General features: G+C 35.3%; 4 protein-coding genes across 4 annotated transcripts; 1 reads left to right on the top strand and 3 right to left on the bottom strand.

The window, feature by feature from the left end:
- The first annotated feature begins 5,693 nt into the window (after nt 1-5,693).
- Nucleotides 5,694-8,492, top strand: LOC133327527 (neurotactin). The gene is made up of 2 exons (XM_061536047.1): nt 5,694-6,311; nt 6,550-8,492. The coding sequence occupies exons 1-2, from the start codon at nt 5,699-5,701 to the stop codon at nt 8,490-8,492; spliced, it is 2,556 nt and encodes an 851-aa protein (XP_061392031.1). The 5' UTR covers nt 5,694-5,698.
- Nucleotides 8,493-11,685: 3,193 nt separating this feature from the next.
- On the bottom strand, nt 11,686-13,568 carry LOC133327516 (E3 ubiquitin-protein ligase RFWD3-like). The gene is made up of 2 exons (XM_061536038.1): nt 13,457-13,568; nt 11,686-13,388 (listed from the first exon to the last, which is right to left on the bottom strand). Exons 1-2 carry the CDS (start codon nt 13,566-13,568, stop codon nt 11,686-11,688), a joined length of 1,815 nt encoding a protein of 604 aa, XP_061392022.1.
- Nucleotides 13,569-15,296: 1,728 nt separating this feature from the next.
- LOC133327505 (E3 ubiquitin-protein ligase RFWD3-like) lies at nt 15,297-17,540 on the bottom strand. Its single transcript, XM_061536026.1, has 3 exons — nt 17,111-17,540; nt 16,944-17,048; nt 15,297-16,885 (listed from the first exon to the last, which is right to left on the bottom strand). Exons 1-3 carry the CDS (start codon nt 17,538-17,540, stop codon nt 15,297-15,299), a joined length of 2,124 nt encoding a protein of 707 aa, XP_061392010.1.
- A 3,215-nt stretch (nt 17,541-20,755) lies between these two features.
- On the bottom strand, nt 20,756-22,957 carry LOC133327494 (E3 ubiquitin-protein ligase RFWD3-like). Its single transcript, XM_061536014.1, has 3 exons — nt 22,519-22,957; nt 22,352-22,456; nt 20,756-22,293 (listed from the first exon to the last, which is right to left on the bottom strand). Exons 1-3 carry the CDS (start codon nt 22,955-22,957, stop codon nt 20,756-20,758), a joined length of 2,082 nt encoding a protein of 693 aa, XP_061391998.1.
- Nucleotides 22,958-23,315: the final 358 nt, after the last annotated feature.

Genomic DNA, 23,315 nt, shown 5'->3' with positions numbered 1-23,315 from the left:
AGTTTATTTAGATTTTGGTGATTAAAACTGCATATTTTTAAAAAAGTAATAGATTTTTTTAATGTTTTTACCCCAGCAAATATTTAATATGGTGTTTGAAAAAATTCAACAAAAAGAAAACTATTTTTGTTTCGGATTTGTTTTTTTTAATCCATGCCTTATTTTTCAAATAGATTTTTCTTAATCCACTATCTCTTAGCTATTTATTTTGTATATCCGTCCCTTGTCTTATTTGTTGTTTCAAAAAATATTGTTCCACAATTTGAAAAATTAAAAAAAAAAATGATTTTTTAAATATTACGCAATATTGTGACAAATTTTCTTGTTCCAAAAATTGCCTTTATCTAATCACTCCCGACTGAAATTGACCTTTGCCAAGTATGTATACCATAATTATTATTATTTTTAATTAGTTTTCATCATGCATTCTCTCCAAGGGAATTCATTGCCTCATTCCTCGAAATTCTAATGACATTCGAATGGTGAGATGGCTACAATTTGCACTTTGACATTGGCTCTTGTTCTAATCGAGGTCCCGAACAATTGCACTTGTAACAAAATTTGTTGTTCTCTCTTTTTTTGTTTTTGCCAATTAACTTCCTTTGTCATTTAGTCAGCCAGCCAAGCTACTGTCCAAATTACAGGTAGCAGCTAACTAATATTTGTTGCATAGCAATAACAGCAACAACAACAACATATAGCCAAAACCTCTACAATGTCAGTTCAAATCGAATGTAATGTCAGCAGGAGGCGTTCCAAAAGTCAACCGCCAAAAAGGTGCCGCACGTAAACAACATTAAATTGGCGCCAGAAAAACACATAATGTCGCATTTATTTTTTTCCTCATTTTTTCCAAATAGCAATTTTGTGTATGCTAGTTTTTCCATTATTGTTGGTGGAGAATTATGTATGTATGTTTGTGCCATTATTTTCCATTTCCAGTAAGTAATTGCAAAATGCCAAACGAAACGAAACATTTAAACTCCTACTTCCATTTACAGTTGCTAACGGAGAGAACATAATTGGAGAAGGCTTAGGAGCCATAGTTATGTCTATACATACCATACCATACATAAATATGTATGTGTACATATGTGCATATTTGAGATTGCACGAAATGTTATGTGTCGTGCAGTTAATGGCAATTTCACTGGATTTTAATGATTCCTCAAAACAACAACACAACACTTTTATGGCTCCTTCCTTGGATGATGAAGTTTGCAATCAATATTTTTTGAAATACAACAAAAAAGTAAAGGAACATCAGCCGCCTTCTTCACTGCCATCAATCGAACTGTTCTCATCGAACATTGTTTGGCGTATGACAGTACATAATAAATTACTTTGGCCTAATTTCTTCTTCTACCATTTGTTTTCAGCTGTAAAATGTGATGATCTGCTGTTTGATTAGTTCCAATTTCATTTTTTTAGATTGCATTCCATGGAAAATAAAAATCTAACAAAATGAGATAGGCGAATAGTGAACGAAAGAGAGGAGAGGGGGGAGGTATTTACTTTAGTATTTAATGTTTGCCCAATGATGATTTTTCAGTTCATTCCGGGTTAATCCGTTTCAATGATACTCCCATCCACTGGTGTTGTTGCGTAGAGCCTCTTCTAATTTTTTTTTTCAAAACTATTTAATGACATGACATATTGCGTGCATTACAACCGTTTTTTAAACTGATAATTTGTGTTGATGTGTTTTTTTATTTTAAATTTTATTTCCCAATTGTCGACATATTATTGGCCCCTCTCTTCCCCATAGCCTCAATGGATGATGTCAAATGTTTTTTTGGGGTGTCGTCACATTGCCACCACCAGTAAAAATGATGAGGATGACGATGATGCTGAAACAAATTCTTGTTAATTACAAACGATAAGATGTAGTTTTGTGTAATTAATTAGAATTATCTCTCTATTTTTTTTGAACTTAATTTTAAATGATTATTTTTTTGAACTTGTCGTAAGAGGGGAAGCATTGTTTTTTTTTAATAATAAATCATTGTTTTATTTTTCCTGAAAACATCCATGATCACATATTCTTTTTTAAAACAATATTTGTATATCATCAGCAAAAGCAAACGACATACAATTCCTACTATTAACACAACCGAAAATATCACCAACATACATTACGAACAACAGGGGGGCCCAGAACAGATCCTTGAGGCACACCACTACTCACAGACAACATATTCGAAACACAATTTTTGCAACTTACGTATTGCTTTCTACCAAACAATTTATTCTGTCAAATGCCTTTTCAAGGTCCAGCGAGACACAACAACCATTCCCACCAACTGACTTTCTTATATTGTCAGTTAAACTAACAAGTAGGGACGTGGTGCCATAAACCCATTTTGACCATCATGGAATAATGATCGCTGGTTAACATACTCAAGAATTTGCTCTTTCAAAACATGCTCAACCATTTTAGAGAGTATTGGCATTATCGATATCGGCCTATACTCTCTTACATCATTACTTTTACGTATAGGCACAATTTTCGCTATCTTCCAAACCTCAGGAAAAACAGACACTGTTATCATGGTATTTACAACATGCAACAAATGACGTCTCCCTAAAGGAAACACAAGTTTCAGAAACTTATGCTGAAAACCATTATACCCTACAGCTTTAGACTTAATCTTACTAAACGCATCTACAATTTCCGTAAAATCAACATTACGAAACGAAGAACAATCATAAACACCCTCAGGAACACACAGATTGTGTAGACACAAAATCAAAATTCAGTCGATCAACATCTACACCCATCATCCACTTCATTGTCATTCTCTTTTAATTTCACTCTTACTCAAATCACCCATAAATCTTTTGTGGTTTTATTAGCAAACATATCTCTGTGGGCTACGGCTTTTAAGTCTCCTAATAACCTTCTTTGCTCTATTACGCAAAAATAATATTCTTTTTTCATTAATTTGAAATTTCATATTTTATAAAAATTAAAAAACAAAACTTACCATTTAATTTGAAAATCATGAATCAATTTTAGGCTTGAACTTATTTTCTTCATTCCAAATCTTGTTCTTTTGATTAATCAATTGATGATCTGAAATAAAAATAAAACATTATTTTGTGCCTTTCAAAAAAAACAACAACATGTGCCAATTTCAATCATGTAGCAATTTTAATTGACACACAAATTATTACAACAATAAAAACGATAACAATGTAATGAATCATATATATATTTTTTTCATATGGTAAAGGTCAATTAGTGGCAAAAAGAGGTCCCACTCTCTTACATTTCCAAAATAGTTTGGCCTAGTTTTTGTTTTTGTGATTATTGAGTAATCAAGAATCATAATTCATGGTTAATTTAATTATGTTTAAAATTGATTAAGAGATCATAAATAAAAAAAACGAAGATGAAAAGGTGCGGTCGCGAATATGAAACTAAAAAAGAAATCGAAAATTTAAAAGAATCAAAGGAAATGGACACAAATAAAATTTTGAAAAAAATGAATAATTTAAATAATGATTTAATAATTTAAAAGTTAAATTAAAAAAAAACATTATGCAAACCCCAAAGAAGTTCTTTTATGAAAGGCAAAATTAAACCACAAAATCAAAATTTTCCCATCAAAAAATAAATATTTTAATATTGGATTTTTCGGGGGAAATTATAATTATATTAAATACATAAACATTAAGAAAAACCCTAAAGAAGTTTTTTTATGAAAAGCAAAATTACCCCACAAAATCAAAAATGTTCCTACCAAATTTTAATACAGTAGATATCGGATATAAGAAACTCAAAAAAAAAAGCCGGAGATTTCTTTCTTATATGGGTTTTTCTTTATATGTGGAATCGGACATGAGAAAGTATAACCTCGGTTTTTTTGAAAATCTTTCTTATATGAGATGTGCTTATATCCGATATCTACTGTATTGGATTTTATGGGGGGAAATTCCTGATTTTCTTAAAGACTATTGCCAATAGTAAAAAAATTTTATTATACAAAATACATTTTGCAATGGCTTTCATTTTTGAATTTCAATTTTCTCATATTTCAATTACGACAATTTTAGGTTTTTTTAATTTGTTAAGGAGTTTTAAAATTACCTGATTTTTCATCACATTGAATTTTTTAAAAAGATTACATTTTTTACAATTTTTTAAGCAGATTGTAATTATTATTAATTTTCTTTAATTCCAATTTCTTTTCGAAATAAATTTCACTTATTTTTTAATTTTCAATTTCACTTCAACTTCTTTTTAAAATGACCAGCTGATTTTTCATCACATTGAATTTTTCTAAGATTACTTTATTTACAATTTATTAAGCAGATTGTAATTATTATTTTTTTTTCTTTGCTACCAATTTCTTTTTGAAATTAATTTTCTAAAGACGGTTTCAATGTTTGAAAATTTGTTAAGCAGCTTTTAATGATTTTTTCATAATTAATTTCAATGGCTTAATTTGTTGTGTAATGCTGCTAATTGAAAAAAGAAAATCATTTCAAAAATTAATTTCAATTTCTTTTTCCGAAGATGACTTGCTGATTTTTTCAAATACGCCTTAAAAATCCCATGGTTAATTAAGTTAATAATAAAAAAACGAGACCTTCAAACTTCCAAAATAAGTTATTTTCCAATCGTAAGGCAAGCCTTCCCAACAATTGACAACAAAAACAACAACAAGAAAAATCAATTTTCCAATTATAAAAAAACGCATCATAAATCATTCTTCATCGAAGATGGCTGGCTAGCCATAAAAACGAAAACAAAAACGTCACTGATTGTAGCACCTTCTTTCTTTCTTCCTCAGCTATCAGCTTCTTCTTCTTCACCGTTTTACCTTGAGTTTTGTAAATTAATGTAAAATGGAAAAAATGTTTTCTTATCTTGATTTTCTGTTTTTTTTTTACGAGTTGTACGTTTTGGGAAAAATCACACAACAATTAATAACTATTTTTCCCAAGCAACAACAACAACTATGCACAACTTCCCTCCATTGTAAAATAACGGGAGGGAAAAGTGAAAAGCAAACAAAACCCAGAATTTTTTTTGAAAACGAATAGAAAAATTCTTATGGCACATATTTGAAGCGTATGTTGCAACATCATTACAACAATTACAAGTTATTGTTGTTGTCATTATTTGTTACCTGGATTGAGGACAACAATGCCTTTCCAGGTACATGCTGCACTTCAGGTAGAGATAAAAATCACAAGAGACAACAATAAGGATTAGAAACAAAGATAAATATACCAACTAGGCTGACGTTGTATTTGTGGTGGTGGTGAAATCCTTGCACGTACTATTTGTACAATAATATGCATCATAAATTTAGGGGAGGATAATATCCTTACAATGCCATAGAGAGAGAGAGACGGGGAGGGAGAGAGACCAAACACAAATACACCACATGTTTAGGGGATGAAGATATAAAGCCGGCTTGCTGGCAGATTAGACTAGTCATTTTAGAAGCGACTTGCAAACGTGATACATCGATCCTAGATCGTTAGTTAAAAAAAACAATTGTTTTCTAAAAATAAATAAAAAAACAGTATTAAAAAATACATTAAATAGGTACAGCTGAACACAAACAACAAAAACTTACCAAAAACAGCCATACTAACGAAAAAATCCCGCTTTTTTCTCAATTACAGCTTGGAATACCATAAGCAACTGATCAGCGTTTAAAGGACAACAGCCGCAACAACCATGGGAGAACAAGAAGAAAAAGAGATCCCCCAGAGTGAAAATACCACACAACAAGAAGTGGCCGAGGAGCCCAAAGAAACCGATAAAATGCTCGAGAAAAAGGACGAAAAATCTTCTGGCGAAGAAACAAAAAGTAAAAATGGTTCCAAACCAACAACACCCACGGCCACAGACAAAACAGAAAAATCCGCAGCGTCCTCACCGACTACGGAAAAGAAAAAAGAAGAAATCATTGATATACCCGAAGACAATGCTCAAGAGGATGCCAACAAAACTAACGGTACTGGCACTGGAGCCGGCGACACAGATGCTGAACGTAAAATGTCCGGTGAAGAACGTGAAGTTAAACCCAAGAAAATACCAATTGGCGGCTTGAAATTACCAGGATTTTTTGTTAAAAATAAACCCAAAGGTGAGGGGGATGGTGCCGAGGGTGAGCTTTTGGAAAAAGAACCCAAAGATGAAGGAGAACAACAAAAAGATGAAAAATCCGCCGCGAAGAAAGATGAAAAACCGACCAAGAATTTTGGTGAACGTTTGCGCAGCTTTTTTGTACGCAAACCGGCAGCAGAGAAACAGGCCAAGCTACAGGCCGATGCTGATAATAAGAGTGGTAAGTAGTGGAACATTTTCCTCACAAAAAATAAGGTTCAGAAACAGATGCTTTGATTCAAAACAAATTGAAAATATTGTTGATCAAAAATAGATCTCGGATCGTTGAAAAATTAAAAAATAATCCGAAATCTAATCACAAGTCCAAACAACACTTCATTCTTATTTGTTTTCAATCTAAATTGTTCAATTTCTTTTTGCTATTCTAAATATAATTTTTTTCTCTTCCTCCATTACAGAAGCCACAGCCGAAGCTGCTGCTGCCGATGATGCTGTCGAAGGTGGCGATAATCCCCCGAAAAAACGTGGCCTCTTGAATGCCATTAAACTGCCCATTGCCAATATGGTGCCGAAGAAAAAATCCGATGATGATGTTGAACTGGGTATGGGCAAAGCCGGTTTGGCATCAATGGAAACTTTAGATGATTCGCTAAAAGATCAAGATGTCGTCGATAAGGCGGCGACCAAAAACGGCAACGATGATGTGGGTAAATTAAAAAAATCCGGAAGTGGTGAAATAAAGCAGGCCTCCAGTGATGAAAAATCACCCGACAATGATCACGATGAACAGCCCATTTCGTTTTGTCAACGTTTGCGTTCATATAAATGTTCCGTGGATGATGCTCTAATAGCATTGGGTATTCTACTGTTTGTCTTGCTGATTGCCGTCATTGGTTATGTCCTGTCGCATGAGGGTCAGACATCACCACCCATTAGGGAGGGACGTTTTATGGATGCCGTCACCGGTTGTGGTATGGTTGAGGGTCTAAAGGAAGATGGTGCTTTTGCATTCCGTGGCATTCCCTATGCCTTACCACCAGTGGGTGAGAGACGTTGGCGTCCGGCCCAAACAATTGAATCCATAGAAGGCTGTTGGAATGGTACCCTAAAGACCCACAACTCCAGTGAAGTGTGTACCCAAATTCTTGGCAATGGCACCGTGGTGGGTGATGAAGATTGTTTGTATTTGGATGTGGTAACACCTCATGTACGTTATGAAAACCCCTTACCTGTGGTGGTTATGATTGGCGCCGAAACATTAATGGGCCCCTCGCCCGGCATCTTAAGGCCCACAGCCCGTTTTTCACGTTCCCATGATGTGATTTTTGTACGACCCAATTTCCGTTTGGGACCATTCGGTTTCCTTGCTCTCGACATGTTAACCAAGGACACATATCCTCACACCTCGGGAAATTATGCTTTGTCCGACATCATTGCTGCCCTCAACTGGATTCAGTTGAATATTCACCATTTTGGTGGTGATCGGAAATCGGTTACACTCTTGGGTCACCGCGCTGGTGCCACTTTGGTTTCCGCCTTAATTACATCCAAAAAAGCCGAAGGTCTTTTCACCCGTGCCTGGATTTCATCTGCCTCAGCCATTTTGCCCGGCAAGCCGTTAGCGGAATCTGAAAAACGTAACGAAGAATTGGTACAAGCTTTGGATTGTAAAGATGTTGACTGTATGCGTACCGTTGAAGCTGAGAAATTGTGGGATGCCATACCCGACACCTGGCTACATTTCCCCGCTGATATCCCAGCTGCCGAGGAGAATACCACAGCACATCATGAGTGGTTGGTTTTGGATGGTGACATCTTAAAGGAACACCCTGCCGAAAGCTGGAAGAAGGAACATGTTGGCAAGCCCCTCTTGGTTATGGGTACCACTGCTCATGAATCGCACACCGATTCATTGCGTAAACGTTATGGCAACTGGACTGTGGATGAGATTCGTTCATTTTTGGATAATTCAAAAATCGGAGCATTGAATTTGACAGAGGAAGCTATTCAACGTTATAATGCCACAAATTATCGTGCTTTGGTAGCAATGATCAGTGATATTCGCACGGTTTGTCCATTGCTGATAAACGCCCGTCTACAGCCCTCTGTGCCATTCTATGTGGTCAGCCAGGGTGAGGGTGAAGAACAATTGGCCACCGTTGATGCTGATATTCAGGCAATTTTGGGACGCTACGAACCACACACCGTCGAGCAACGACGATTTGTTTCATCCATGCAACAGCTGTTCTACTACTATGTCGCCCATGGCAATGTACCATCATATGATCCACGACGAAGAGTAATTGATGTTGGTCAAGACCCATTGTCAAAGGAAGATCATGACAATTGTAATTTCTGGATATCGAATGATATTGTACCGCGTTATGCTCGTGTTGATTAAATCGGCAAACAAACAATGCTAAAAAACACACACCTCCAAAGATCTGAGAAATTGAAGAAATGAAATGAAAAAGAAAAGAAAAAAAGGAGGCGGCAGCTGGCCCAAAACGAAACCAACATGACTGATGTGTATTTTTTATTTTTTTGACTGATTTTATTGATATATACATACATTCATATGGAACCAACAAATACCCAACACTTTATAGGCCACAAAGTATTGCCACTCCTTCTACTGCAGTGGTTATTTTTATTGCGCCTCTATGAATCTCCTACTTCCTTTTCTAATTGTTTTGCTGCTTTTTTCTGAGTGAGGATATGATATTTGGTTTACGGAAATGGGCGCCAACACAAGAATAAGAAGAAGAAGCATCAATTGCAAATTGCTCATTATTTTCCCGCCCTCTCTCATTAGAAAGCACTCTCACAAAACAGCTGATTTTTGATATTCTCTTCTTCTTCGTCGTCACATGAATTGGAAACAACAACACAAATAAACAATTTTTGTCCTTAGTTTAAGTAAAAAACAAACAATTTAGCATTTAAAAAAATTTTGTACATTTTTTAAAAAATAAGTTTTTAATTTTATACATACATATATAAATATTATTATTATTATTAATATTATTTTTTTCATTTTTTTATATTAAACAAAACAAAAAATTATATATATTATATTAATAAGTTATGAACTAAAAACAAAACAAATTTATATAAAAAAATATTATAAAAAATTAATAACTTATGCAAAATTTATATATGAACAAAAACGAGAACAACAACGTACATGATGCAAAACAACAACACATACATATTTTTATGTAATTTATAAAACAAAAATACCAACAACAACAAACAAACAATGATTATACAATACAATACACCCAATAAAAGAAAACAACAAAAACATACTTTAAAAGTATATATAACAAATGTTTTTTTTTCTTCTATAAAATGGTCAAATTAGAAAAATTAAATTTTGGCCACACTTTGTTTTTGGGATTTGGATTTATTACAGAAAAGATCAATTATTTTTTTAACATATGCGGGAATACAAGGACCTTTAAATTCATATTGGGATTAAGTGAAATATGCCGATGATCCTAAACAGGATATTTGATATTTTATTGGGAACGGTTTAAATACTGATGAAAAACCTAAGATATTAAACAAAAATGTCTAGAATAAAAAAAAGTATTGTAGAATTTTTAATTCTTCCGATAGTTTCGAGTCTAAAGAAATTGGATATGAGAAATGTTTGAAAGTCTTTTATAAGGTGACAATAATATGGGTGAAATAAAACAACGAGCAATGAAAAATCTACCTATGCCTATTTCGTTTTGTCTACTTCCTTACTTTCATATAAATGTTCTGTGGATGAAACTCTAAAAACTTTGGTTATTCTATTGTTTGTCTTGTCGATTGCCATCATTGGCTATATCCCAACACATGAGCGTCCAAAATCAACACATATATGCGAAGGACTTTTCATGGTTGCCATTACCAGTTGTGGCAATGACTTGTGATTCCTAAGCGTCCAGCCCAAACACTTGAAGATTGTTAATATGGTATATTGAAGGCCCACAATACCAATGAAGTGTGTACCCAAATTCTTGGGTTCGTAATAAACTCCTAGAATCGAAAATGAACACTAATCGGACTTCACACTTATTTCCTTATATTGAATTCTACAAAATATGGATGAAGTATAAATTAAAATTGAAAAATTTTGGTCCACATGGGCCCAGATATAGATCGTATATAAGGGTCCCCTCGAATGTTTGGTATTTTGAGGACTTTTAAAACATTTTTTTTTTTCAACTGGATTAGTTGTAAAATAATAGTTTGGATATGACTCATATATAGCGGAATTTGTCATTCAATTTTTCATTCAAATATTAATTTTTTATAGCGTAATTTTTCATTCAAATTGGCGGTTATTTGATATTTTCTATTCAGGTTACTTCGCCCTCATTATCGATTCTATGCGTTAATGCGTCATGGAATTATCTGTATAAAGGGATAAAGCATTTATTCAATTTAGAAGAGGAAGAAGAAAAACAAACACACACAATTCAAGGTAAACAATTTTTGAGACTGTTGTTATATATAAAAAATAAAAACATTTAAAATACAAAATAAAAACATATAATAAAAATAATATATAAGTAATATAAAAAACAACACACGCAATTTGTTCTAAAAAATTATACAAATTTTCTTTTAGTTATTGAAATTACAAAAAATAAAAAAAATAATTCATGAAAACAAAAATAAAACGATATATGAGTAGACAAAATATTTGGGGCCAGTACTTCAAAAAACAAAATGTTTCTTTTTTTTGTTTTTTTTTTTTTTTTGTTTTGAAAAAAATCTACACAGCAATTTTTTAATAGCTTTTTTGATATTCTTTAAAACCACGAAAACAAAAGACAGCAACGTTAATAAGTAAATAATAAATACTACAACAACTTTGGATATGTGTTAACATTTTTTCATAATAAAAAAATATTACAAAAAAAAAAAATAAAATAGTATTTTTTATTGGAAAAAATTCAAAACAGGGTAAGTAAAAGTTCTCTCACTATTTCGTATTTAAAAACAAACACAACGTATAAAACAGGAGATTGTAATTTAATATAATGGACATGTTTAAAAAAAATTATATAAATTGAAATTTATAACTGGAAGATTGTAAAAAAATTAAAACCACGATATAAAACAAAATAAGCAAAAAAATACAACAACATTTTTAATTTGGGTATGTGTAAACATATTTTTTTTATAATAAATAAAAAAATAAAATAGTATTTTTTTATTGAAAAAAAAAATAAAATAAAAACACAGTAAGTAAAAGTGCCCTCCCTACTTGGTATTAAAAAAAACAAAGATTTTTTAAATTATTTTTAATAAACATTTTTATATTTTAATAATTGCCATTTTTTTAAATTTTTATTGCCTAATATCATAATGAAAAAAAATATTGCCACTTTATAATATTGCGCAAAAATATGTATTTAAAATTTGTTGCTACCTACTTAACCTAAAAAAACTTACATATGTACTATTATTCAAAATTTGTACTATTGTATTTCAATATACATTATCAAAACATGTATATTACATCCTTATTATTTTCGTAAATTCTCGACTAATCTCACTTTCTTTATGCCTAAGCCTAAAATTCGATATAATTATTGAACACTTCCCGTCTTATTTAATTTATATATAAAACATTTCGATTTATTTAATGCCGCCAAATATGTAAAATCTTCATTTACATAAATCGGGCAGAGATCATAGATTACTTTGGTCACAGGATATGATTGTATTGTCAATTGATTTGACGAATTCGACGTAGTATCGAATAGAGATAGTAGTTTTTGGTCTTGGATATATGCAGCCACAATGGTATTGTTATTGAAATTAATTTGTGTAGATCTAGACATAATGGAACTCGATGTTTTGGCATAAAAAACATATACTATTTGCAGTGAAGGCGGATTATCGCCATGTCTTAGCAAATTTCCCATAATATGACGCATATGCGGTTGATTGAGTGACGAACCCAATTGTAGGAGAATTTGTTGTGTTTCTTTATTATAATCTATCGTTATTATATTTTCTTGCGACATTAAACATGTGGCCTGGACACCACTTGCATGGGTATGTTGAATTTCATAGAACCATAACGAAGATTTTTGACAAATTAAAAATCCTCCACTGGGAAACTGACGGCTTTCCTTTACAATTTCGATTTGTATAACAGGTGAGGTATCTCCACTGAGTTTATGTTCCTGACGATAATTGCCCGGATTTCGTATATCATAGACATAAATACAGCCCTGATGGGAACCCAAAAATAGTTCATTTTCATTACCATGACAAGATGAGATGGCACATGATAAAATCGTCATTTTTCCAGGTTTAAATACGGTCACAGCCTGGTAATTACGTAAATCGAACAGCTTCGCGGAACGTTCCTTGCTGGCAACAGCAATTAAATTTTGCTCTTCGGACAACGATAAATCGCATACCATTTTCTGGGAGGTATACAAATAATTGGACGATTCAAAACTGGGGGCATTCATAAGCCGGAGGCCATAGCCAGGAAAGAAACCTTTTTGGGATACAATTAATTTGGTTTGTTTATCAGCATACTTCATGACCCGACAACAGGGTTTACGTGATATGGCAATTTTTCTATCTAAAACTAAGCCATAACTGTTATCGTTAGTGGCAGAGGTCTCATTTATGTTGTAAATATTTTCCCCACTATCCTTATGGGTCACACTTTGTTTTATTGCTGCATTATCAGTCTCTAATTTATGCATTGTTTGCATCAAGTCTGCATAGAACACTTTCATAGAATCCAATTCAAATTCTAAAATTTGTGTTCGAATCCTTTCCTGTTTCAATTGTTCACGTATCCGTTCCTCATCGCTACGATCGATGACCTTTAGACGTTTGGCATACAGATAACGTATGTGTCTTTGGCGAGCCTTGGTCTTACATTCAGGACATGCCGCCTCTTTTAGCCGTATGCGTATACATGATTCACCAAAGAAGTGTCCACATTTCAGCGAACACAAACGATGTTCACCTGACATCTCACAATTTTGCATACACAGTGAACACTCCAGGTCATTATCTTCCTCCGCCTTCTCGTCGCCCTCCTCCTCCTCGCCATTGTCTCTTTTCATTTTATGTGTTAAACGGGCCCGTTGCTTCCGGCGATTAAGTAAAGGCAATTCCAGTTTTTCATTTGTTTCATAGCCACTGCCATTTGTTGCCTCCAAAAATGCAGAACTTCCCCTTGTGTTCTCTTCATCTGAGCTATGGGCACTGCTGCTACTACTAGTATCACTGCAGGATGTATCCCTTTCCGAAGAGGCATCTAGACAAAATTGAAGGTATTAATATCTGAAATTGAAGAAATTGAAGATACCACCTGTATTCCCTTACCTGATTCAAAACCCGATAACGAATTACTGCTACTTGGACTGGATATAGATTCAGTTTCGGTACTAGAATCAGAATCCATACTGGAATTGTCGCTATTGGCAGTGTATGGCATGCTTCGTGACAAAAATGTGCCACCTTCTTTGACAGTATCACTTTGTGCGAGATAAATGCTACTGGAAATGCTTATCTACTAGTAGTTATTGACAAACTTATAAACGTTACTCCTACGAAGTAAAGACGAGGAGAACGCTCGTTATGAGAAGGGAGGAAATAAGACAAAGTCTTTTAGGTTTTGGAACGGAGCTAAAATAAAAACGACGACTGAAAAAATTGAAAAACGTTCCACCTGCTAACGAATGGGAGGAGAAGACAAAATGGCCGATAAAGATGAACTCAAAATGGTATAACCGAAAGTTTACGAATGAGGTGGGATAGAGACTAAACGGAAACCGTGTTGTTTACGAATGAGGTTTAGGCAAATTATGATTAGGGATAAGTAAATCGACTTTCGATTAATCGACTTTTTTGTATTGAATAGTCTAATGCCATGTACAGACGAGCGTTGTTCCCTCTCTCATTCGTGGTTCGACTCTTAATTATGAAGTAATTACATAGTTCAAAGGAACTACATTAAGGAACTAGTTCCTTTTTAAAAAAGAAACGAGAATGATCGATCCGCTACGCGAACTAGATTGCCCAACTCTAAATAAGACAAAATCAAAAACAAACAAACAAAATGCAATCATCTTTCGTGCATTGTGATGGTACTTCCTCGGCTCGGAAGGGCTCTTATTCGACGCAAACTCTTTTTCACACTGTCACGTACCTCTTCGGATCTGTCATCATCACATCATTAAATTTGACAACCGTTCGAACGTACTTTTGCAATAGAGGAAATTTGCATGCATAAAGATATATCAGTAACATAGGGTGATGCAGATAAAATTAAAACAATTACAGGGTGGAAAACATAGTAGCTATCAGAACCGGATAAAAGAAGAATATATTGAAAGAGTTTTCAAATTATATTCTACTTGATTTTAGAAATGGTTTATGAATTGGGAAATTAGAATCATTTAAATGACCTTGCGTGGCGTTGAAGCAACGATATTGATGAGGTCAGCACGTAGGCAAGACAATTTGGTACATACAAAAATATCTGATCATAATCCCTATTCAATACATAGAAGAGATACAAAATAAGGACAATCGACGTGAGACTGCCTAAAGAATTTGAAATTAGGGTATATCATAAATTAGAACTTAAATTATTTCGAAGAACTCAAGTGGCTTTGTAACACACTTCATATATGTATATATTTGTGTACGTTGTCGTTTATATTATTTAACGCGATTCCAAATTTTAAGCATGTATTTGTTAATACGTGTGGCACGCATTTAGAAATTTCATAAATCCTCCGCGCAATTTCATTCTTAAAAATACTTAAATGAAATGAAATTTAAAACAAGTAAAAATGTGTTAAATTGGACCGATAATTGGTTCACTGGGGGATTATGCCATAGCTACCAATTTATATTTTTCGTTTTTGAAAAATGAAAACTCTAAAATTTGTATTTTAAACAATTTTATTTTTTATTTTTTTATATAATTATTGAATATTTTATGTGTATGATCGATTCGACGAAACTTGTGCTTGCTCCTTACAAATATACAACATGATACAAATATGGATTTTGAAGAAAGAGATATAAACGTTACAATTAATAAAAATGTTTTAAAAAAATAAAGGACAACTAGTAATTAATCATCACATAATAGAAATAAATTTAAGAGAAAAAAATGGTATAAGGAAAACTCCACGCACAAACACTCATACATCTAACTTGAAATCGTCAACTTATATAGCCTACATTTGGTTTCGGTTAATGCTGCCAGATAGATTTGATTTTTCACATAAATCGGACATGCGTCATAGACCACATCCTGCACTGGCAACGATTGTACACACAATTTAGAACAGCTATCGTAGATCGATAACATTTTCTTATCCTGTATGTAGGCAGCGACCAGAGTATTCGTGTCTACGGCAATTTGTGTGGAACGCACCATTACCGGGCTACTGGTGTGAGCAAAAAATGTCACATTCAGTTCGAATACTGGAATGCCATCGACTTTTTTCAATTTCCCCAAAATGTGACGGGCCTGTGGAAATCGTTGACAACTGCGGGTTTGTATCAACAGGTTGTTTGTTTCCGCCTCATAATTCATTGATATGAGACGACCCTCCACAGACAATCGAGTGGGATTGGCACCGCCTCCACTTAGGTGTTCATAGAACCACAATGAGTTCAGCTTACATATAATGAAACCGCCACAGGGGAACATGTCACTTTCGGGCACAGCTTCAATCTGTATCACCGGACCACCCTCGGTCTGATAGTCAGCGAGGAACGTTTCCGTATTGCGTATATCGTAAATATATGTAGTGCCCTGTTGTGAGCCTAAATAGAGGTAGTTATTGTTGTCCTTGCATCCGATGGCACATGACCACAAGGGTTTTTCGTCGGGATTGAATGCAGATATTGCTTGCAGTGAGCGTAAGTCGAATAGCTTTGCTTTTGGTTCCATGCTGGCCACAGCCACCATTTGTTCATCCTGCGACAGGCTTATATCCCTGATCATTCGCACTGAGGTATGCAGGAAGGTGGAGGGCTTAAATGTGGGTGTGTCAACAAAACGTATCCCGTAGCCGGGAAACAGTCCGGGAGAACTCTTCTGTGACACAAACAGGGCATGCTGCTGCTCAACATACTTCATGACACGGCAACCGGCTTCCCGACACAGTTCAACATTTTTCTCCATAAACAGACGGTATGTTGCGCCACTTTTGCCACTCTCCCAAGTAGATACACCCCCTTTGCGAATCGTTCGCTTAAGTGCATCATTTTCAGCCTCTAGCATTTTGATTCGTTGTGCCACTTGAGCATGGGAACACTTCAGGGTGGCTAATTCTAATTCTAGATTTTGGTTTTTGCTACGTTCCTGCAGCAACTCATCGCGCATGCGATGTTCCTCGCTGCGATCAATGGCACGCAAACGTTTGGCATACAAATATCGTATATCCTTGGGATGGGCCTTTGTTTTGCACTGGGGGCAGACCTTAAGGCCCGACTGGCGGGCACTTTCCTGTAACCAACGTCGTATACATGACTCACCAAACAGATGGCCACATTTCAGTGAGGACAGTCTATGTTCTCCTGACATTTCCCAATTGTCCAGGCAGATGGGACACGTAAGGCCATCATCTTCGTCGTCATCATCGTCCGCGTTCTTTGTTTTGACTTTTGGTGTACCACTTTTTTCCTCTAACGATAGGCGTTTACGTTTTTTGGCTGGTGATGGTGTATCTAAACTAATAATATCTCCGTCATGTCTTAAAACAGGTGCCGCCGAGGAAAATGAGGGCACTGGAAAAATAAACATGATTGTAGTAATTTTTTAAAATGAGAAATGAAGCTACATTACCTGGTAATCTTGCTTCGGCTGCTTCTGTCGCTACTGTGGAAACACTATCTTCTGTAATTCTAGATATAACTGATGCCGTTTCTGAATCTCCTCCATTTGTTGCATCTGTAATGGTCACCATACTGTAATACCACAAATTTGAAACCGAATTCCAATAAATGTCTTACCCGATTCGGCATCTGTTGTTGATGTTGCTGTAGGAACATTATCCGTCGAACCTGTCTCTGAGCTTTGCTGATCATTTTCACTTGTTGTCCTGGTAATATTTGAAATTTCCGATGTCGTAGCAGATCTTTGACTTGCCGATACATCATCTTCTTCCTCTAGTCCCACGGATGCCGTTGCTATAACCACATCCACATCATCATCGTCGCCATTATCATCATCGTCTAAGAACACATCCTCATCCATTATACGACTGTAACCACTACTGGAGGTGCTATAACTGCTACCACCTTCACTGTGGTTGTTGTTGTTAGTATTGTTATTTACGACATAATTGTGGTCGGTATTCCTTAATCTTGTAAGTATTCTCCGGGTTCTATCGATGGTTGGTGAACTACTACCACTTGCCACATAGTCATGATCATTTTCCATATTTCTGGTTGAACGAAGAGTTCGATTCTTAATATTTCCGTGAACTGGATTGTCCCAGTCTATAATTCGATAGTTTGTGCATTGAGTTGAATTCTTTGTAAGCCAAGTAACTGAATAAACCGAACAAATTGAAAAACGTTCCACATGCTACGAATGGTGGTAGACAGGAGAAAATGCCTGATAAATACCCAGATCGCGACGAAATGGCAAGAGACAGTTATTGTTTACGAATGAAGGCGATGGATAACGGCAATATCAACGCCATGTCAATCAGCTGATTGATTCTCTTTGCAAAATAGGGTTACGAAAATCGATTTCCCCTAATCGGTATATATTAGTTGTGTTCCCAAACTTGCAATAGGGTATGTACTAAATTGTGCTACTTTTTTGTCATTTTTTAGGCAAATATATGGTCTGTTCCCGTACTGCAAGAATCTACTATTTTTTACTCAGATAACACTTTTTTCCTTTATGATATCGAAAAAAATAGTAAAATCGAGTAGATTCTTGCATTACGGGAACAGACCAATAAAGGGCCCCACACACCATAGGACATGTATGTGTAAGAATTTCATGCAGCACGAAAATCAAAATAGTTTTGATTTTGAAAATGAACCCCTTTCAATACGATGAATTTCGTTTATTTTAAAAGTTGTCAGAAAAAAATATTTGAAATAAAAATCATACGTGTGTGTTAAAATAAAATCAATAAAATTTCAATTCAAAACTCCATTTTTGCGATATTAAAAACAATTTTTTGTGATTTTGATTGAATAGAGATTGAAGAGTCTACTAAACACTCTTCAATCACACACGTACACAAGGGTTCATCGGCAGTAGCAGTACGTGGGGGCCATAAGAGAGTCTTCTAATTGCTGCAAAATAAATTTGTTCTAGCCCGAAATAGTAAATCAAACCATGTGTTAACAAGCGGGAGGACAGTCGAAGACAATAGAGTTGTCAAAAAATTAAAAATTTTCTTTGTGACGTAGGTGCCCAATAAGACAAACAAATTATAGATCGACAAATAGTGTTATAGATGACACAATGAATAGGTAATCCATTTAGAGCAGCTGATGTCTTGATTAACTGCAAAGTGCTTAATTTCTACTTGAATTCGATGTGCAATGTTGCCAACCACGTGAAATATTATAAGGAAAAGGTCGTGGCAAAAACAAAGGTTTTTGTTTTGATACATCACCTTATTATTGCATTATGGTTGTACATTAACGGAATTTTTGTTATAGTACATTTAAACAGTACTGGATTTCGTTAACTCTGTGGGATAACATTGTCAATTCCATTGGATATATGTCAAATATATCCTCATTGTTTTGTACTATTCACCACTTCTGGTATACTTACCTGTCATCAGTTGTAAGGTGTGGGTGACTGCTGACAGATTAAGTACATGACAAAATCATCTTTCGTGCATTGTGATGGTACTTCCTCGGCTCGGAAGGGCTCTTATTCGACGCAAACTCTTTTTCACACTGTCACGTACCTCTTCGGATCTGTCATCATCACATCATTAAATTTGACAACCGTTCGAACGTACTTATGCAATAGAGGAAATTTGCATGCATAAAGATATATCATTAACATAGGGTGATGCAGATAAAATTAAAACAATTACAGGGTGGAAAACATAGTAGCTATCAGAACCGGGTAAAAGAAGAATATATTGAAAGAGTTTTTAAATTATATTCTACTTCATTTTAGAAATGGTTTATGAATTGGGAAATTAGAATCATTTAAATGACCTTGCGTGGCGTTGAAGCAACGATATTGATGAGGTCAGCACGTAGGCAAGACAATTTGGTACATACAAAAATATCTGATCATAATCTCTATTCAATATATAGAAGAGATACAAAATAAGGACAATCGACGTGAGACTGCCTAAAAAATTTATCATTTATTAGAACTTAAATTATTTCGAAGAACTCAAGTGGCTTTGTAACACACTTCATATATGTATGTATTTGTGTACGTTGTCGTTTATATTATTTAACGCGATTCCAAATTTTAAGCATGTATTTGTTAATACGTGTGGCACGCATTTAGAAATTTCATAAATCCTCCGCAATTTCATTCTTAAAAATACTTAAATGAAATGAAATTTAAAACAAGTAACAATGTGTTAAGGAACCCCGCCCCATTCTCGATTTGAATTTTTTAAGATTTTCAATGGGCTGGTAAATCAATACCAATGCTTGTTAAGGTTTGTAACTTTGCACATATATAATTGAAGATTTAAAAAAGAAGAAAAATAATTTACAATAAATTGTTGTTATTGTTTTGTTGTTGTTTTTTGTAATTAAAGAAAAGTCCTTATTTTTGATGGCGGCCTTGATAACTCCTCACTGGAACATCGGAATCCGAAAATTCCAACGGTGTTAGAAAGAGTACATGTCTGGCTCTCGTATGAACTAGGATTATTGACTTCGCTCTAAAATTAACAAAATGGTGGACCTTTGAAAAAATATTTTTGGAAAATCGCCGATTTTTGACCAAAAACCAAATTAAAAAATAAGGAAGATCTTCACCGATTGGCTTTATCCTAGTTCATACGAGAGCTATACACTCCCAGAGAAACGATGCAAAATTTGGAACCGATTGGATTATTAGTTTTTGAGTTATCGTGCCCGCCATTCGCAAAAAAATGTTTAGAGAAAAACGCGTTTAAAGTTTGAGAAACCCTTTAGCCGTCACTTGATGCTGACACACTAAATCGGATATATCTTCAACAGTTCTTGAGATTTTCACTTGAAATTTTGTAGAGACATTCTTTAATCAGTGTAGATTCGAATTATATCAACAAAAATGTTGACCCCGAGAATGGGGGGGGTCCCCTTAAATTGGACCGATAATTGGTTCACTGGGGGATTATGCCATAGCTACCAATTTATATTTTTCGTTTTTGAAAAATGAAAACTCTAAAATTTGTATTTTAAACAATTTTATTTTTTATTTTTTTATATAATTATTGAATATTTTATGTGTATGATCGATTCGACGAAACTTATGCTTGCTCCTTACAAATATACAACATGATACAAATATGGATTTTGAAGAAAGAGATATAAACGTTACAATTAATAAAAATGTTTAAAAAAATAAAGGACAACTAGTAATTAATCATCACATAATATAAAGAAATTTAAGAGAAAAAAATGGCATAAGGAAAATTCCACGCACAAACACTCATACATCTAACTTGAAATCGTCAACTTATATAGCCTACATTTGGTTTCGGTTAATGCTGCCAGATAGATTTGATTTTTCACATAGATCGGACATGCGTCATAGACCACATCCTGCACTGGCAACGATTGTACACACAATTTAGAGCAGCTGTCGTAGATCGATAACATTTTCTTATCCTGTATGTAGGCAGCGACCAGAGTATTCGTGTCTACGGCAATTTGTGTGGAACGCACCATTACCGGGCTACTGGTGTGAGCAAAAAATGTCACATTCAGTTCGAATACTGGAATGCCATCGACTTTTTTCAATTTCCCCAAAATGTGACGGGCCTGTGGAAATCGTTGACAACTGCGGGTTTGTATCAACAGGTTGTTTGTTTCCGCCTCATAATTCATTGATATGAGACGACCCTCCACAGACAATCGAGTGGGATTGGCACCGCCTCCACTTAGGTGTTCATAGAACCACAATGAGTTCAGCTTACATATAATGAAACCGCCACAGGGGAACATGTCACTTTCGGGCACAGCTTCAATCTGTATCACCGGACCACCCTCGGTCTGATAGTCAGCGAGGAACGTTTCCGTATTGCGTATATCGTAAATATATGTAGTGTCCTTTTGTGAGCCCAAATAGAGGTAGTTATTGTTGTCCTTGCATCCGATGGCACATGACCACAAGGGTTTTTCGTCGGGATTAAATGCAGATATCGCTTGCAGTGAGCGTAAGTCGAATAGCTTTGCTTTTTTTTCCATGCTGGCCACAGCCACCATTTGTTCATCCTGCGACAGACTTATATCCCTGATCATTCGCACTGAGGTATGCAGGAAGGTGGAGGGCTTAAATGTGGGTGTGTCAACAAAACGTATCCCGTAGCCGGGAAAAAGTCCGGGAGAACTCTTCTGTGACACAAACAGGGCATGCTGCTGCTCGACATATTTCATGACACGACAACCGGCTTCCCGACACAGTTCAACATTTTTCTCCATAAACAGACGGTATGTTGCGCCACTTTTGCCACTCTCAGCCTCTAGCATTTTGATTCGTTGTGCCACTTGAGCATGGGAACACTTCAGGGTGGCTAATTCTAATTCTAGATTTTGGTTTTTGCTACGTTCCTGCAGCAACTCATCGCGCATGCGATGTTCCTCGCTGCGATCAATGGCACGCAAACGTTTGGCATACAAATAGCGTATATCCTTGGGATGGGCCTTTGTTTTGCACTGGGGGCAGACCTTAAGGCCCGACTGGCGGGCACTTTCCTGTAACCAACGTCGTATACATGACTCACCAAACAGATGGCCACATTTCAGTGAGGACAGTCTATGTTCTCCTGACATTTCCCAATTGTCCAGGCAGATGGGACACGTAAGGCCATCATCTTCGTCGTCATCATCGTCCGCGTTCTTTGTTTTGACTTTTGGTGTACCACTTTTTTCCTCTAACGATAGGCGTTTACGTTTTTTGGCTGGTGATGGTGTATCTAAACTAATAATATCTCCGTCATGTCTTAAAACAGGTGCCGCCGAGGAAAATGAGGGCACTGGAAAAATAAACATGATTGTAGTAATTTTTTAAAATGAGAAATGAAGCTACATTACCTGGTAATCTTGCTTCGGCTGCTTCTGTCGCTACTGTGGAAACACTATCTTCTGTAATTCTAGATATAACTGATGCCGTTTCTGAATCTCCTCCATTTGTTGCATCTGTAATGGTCACCATACTGTAATACCACAAATTTGAAACCGAATTCCAAAAAATGTCTTACCCGATTCGGCATCTGTTGTTGATGTTGCTGTAGGAACATTATCCGTCGAACCTGTCTCTGAGCTTTGCTGATCATTTTCACTTGTTGTCCTGGTAATATTTGAAATTTCCGATGTCGTAGCAGATCTTTGACTTGCCGATACATCATCTTCTTCCTCTAGTCCCACGGATGCCGTTGCTATAACCACATCCACATCATCATCGTCGCCATTATCATCATCGTCTAAGAACACATCCTCATCCATTATACGACTGTAACCACTGTAACTACTGGAGGTGCTATAACTGCTACCACCTTCACTGTGGTTGTTGTTGTTGCTAGTATTGTTATTTACGACATAATTGTGGTCGGTATTCCTTAATCTTGTAAGTATTCTCCGGGTTCTATCGATGGTTGGTGAACTACTACCACTTGCCACATAGTCATGATCATTTTCCATATTTCTGGTTGAACGAAGAGTTCGATTCTTAATATTTCCGTGAACTGGATTGTCCCAGACTATAATTCGATAGTTTGTGCATTGAGTTGAATCCTTTGTAAGCCAAGTAACTGAATAAACCGAACAAATTGAAAAACGTACCACATGCTACGAATGGTGGTAGACAGGAGAAAATGCCTGATAAATACCCAGATCGCGACGAAATGGCAAAAGACAGTTATTGTTTAGCGTGGTTTTATATTTGCCGGGATCGGGATCGGTGTTGAGATTTTCTCTCTCTCTCAGTGGTAAATTGTGAATTGTGTTGGAAAACATTACCACAGGTAGGAACAAAAAAGTGCGAAAAGGTACCTAAAAT

Source organism: Musca vetustissima, unplaced genomic scaffold (genome assembly GCF_032173495.1).
Source record: "Musca vetustissima isolate MV318-11 ecotype Yass unplaced genomic scaffold, APGP_CSIRO_Mvet_v1 utg18923, whole genome shotgun sequence".
Lineage (NCBI taxonomy): Eukaryota > Metazoa > Arthropoda > Insecta > Diptera > Muscidae > Musca > Musca vetustissima.
Note: the sequence above shows the minus strand (reverse complement) of the source record. Positions and strands in the feature narration are given on the sequence as shown.

Excerpts from the sequence above, each read along its gene's own strand:
- LOC133327527 (XM_061536047.1), top strand. The coding sequence starts at position 5,699 with ATGGGAGAACAAGAAGAAAAAGAGATCCCCCAGAGTGAAAATACCACA. Across the intron at positions 6,312-6,549 it reads CGATGCTGATAATAAGAGTG|AAGCCACAGCCGAAGCTGCT; the intron begins GTAAGTAGTGGA and ends CCTCCATTACAG.
- LOC133327516 (XM_061536038.1), bottom strand. The coding sequence starts at position 13,568 with ATGCCATACACTGCCAATAGCGACAATTCCAGTATGGATTCTGATTCT. Across the intron at positions 13,389-13,456 it reads GTTATCGGGTTTTGAATCAG|ATGCCTCTTCGGAAAGGGAT; the intron begins GTAAGGGAATAC and ends AATTTTGTCTAG.
- LOC133327505 (XM_061536026.1), bottom strand. The coding sequence starts at position 17,540 with ATGGAAAATGATCATGACTATGTGGCAAGTGGTAGTAGTTCACCAACC. Across the intron at positions 17,049-17,110 it reads AACAACAGATGCCGAATCGG|ATGCAACAAATGGAGGAGAT; the intron begins GTAAGACATTTA and ends TGACCATTACAG. Across the intron at positions 16,886-16,943 it reads AGCCGAAGCAAGATTACCAG|TGCCCTCATTTTCCTCGGCG; the intron begins GTAATGTAGCTT and ends TTATTTTTCCAG.
- LOC133327494 (XM_061536014.1), bottom strand. The coding sequence starts at position 22,957 with ATGGAAAATGATCATGACTATGTGGCAAGTGGTAGTAGTTCACCAACC. Across the intron at positions 22,457-22,518 it reads AACAACAGATGCCGAATCGG|ATGCAACAAATGGAGGAGAT; the intron begins GTAAGACATTTT and ends TGACCATTACAG. Across the intron at positions 22,294-22,351 it reads AGCCGAAGCAAGATTACCAG|TGCCCTCATTTTCCTCGGCG; the intron begins GTAATGTAGCTT and ends TTATTTTTCCAG.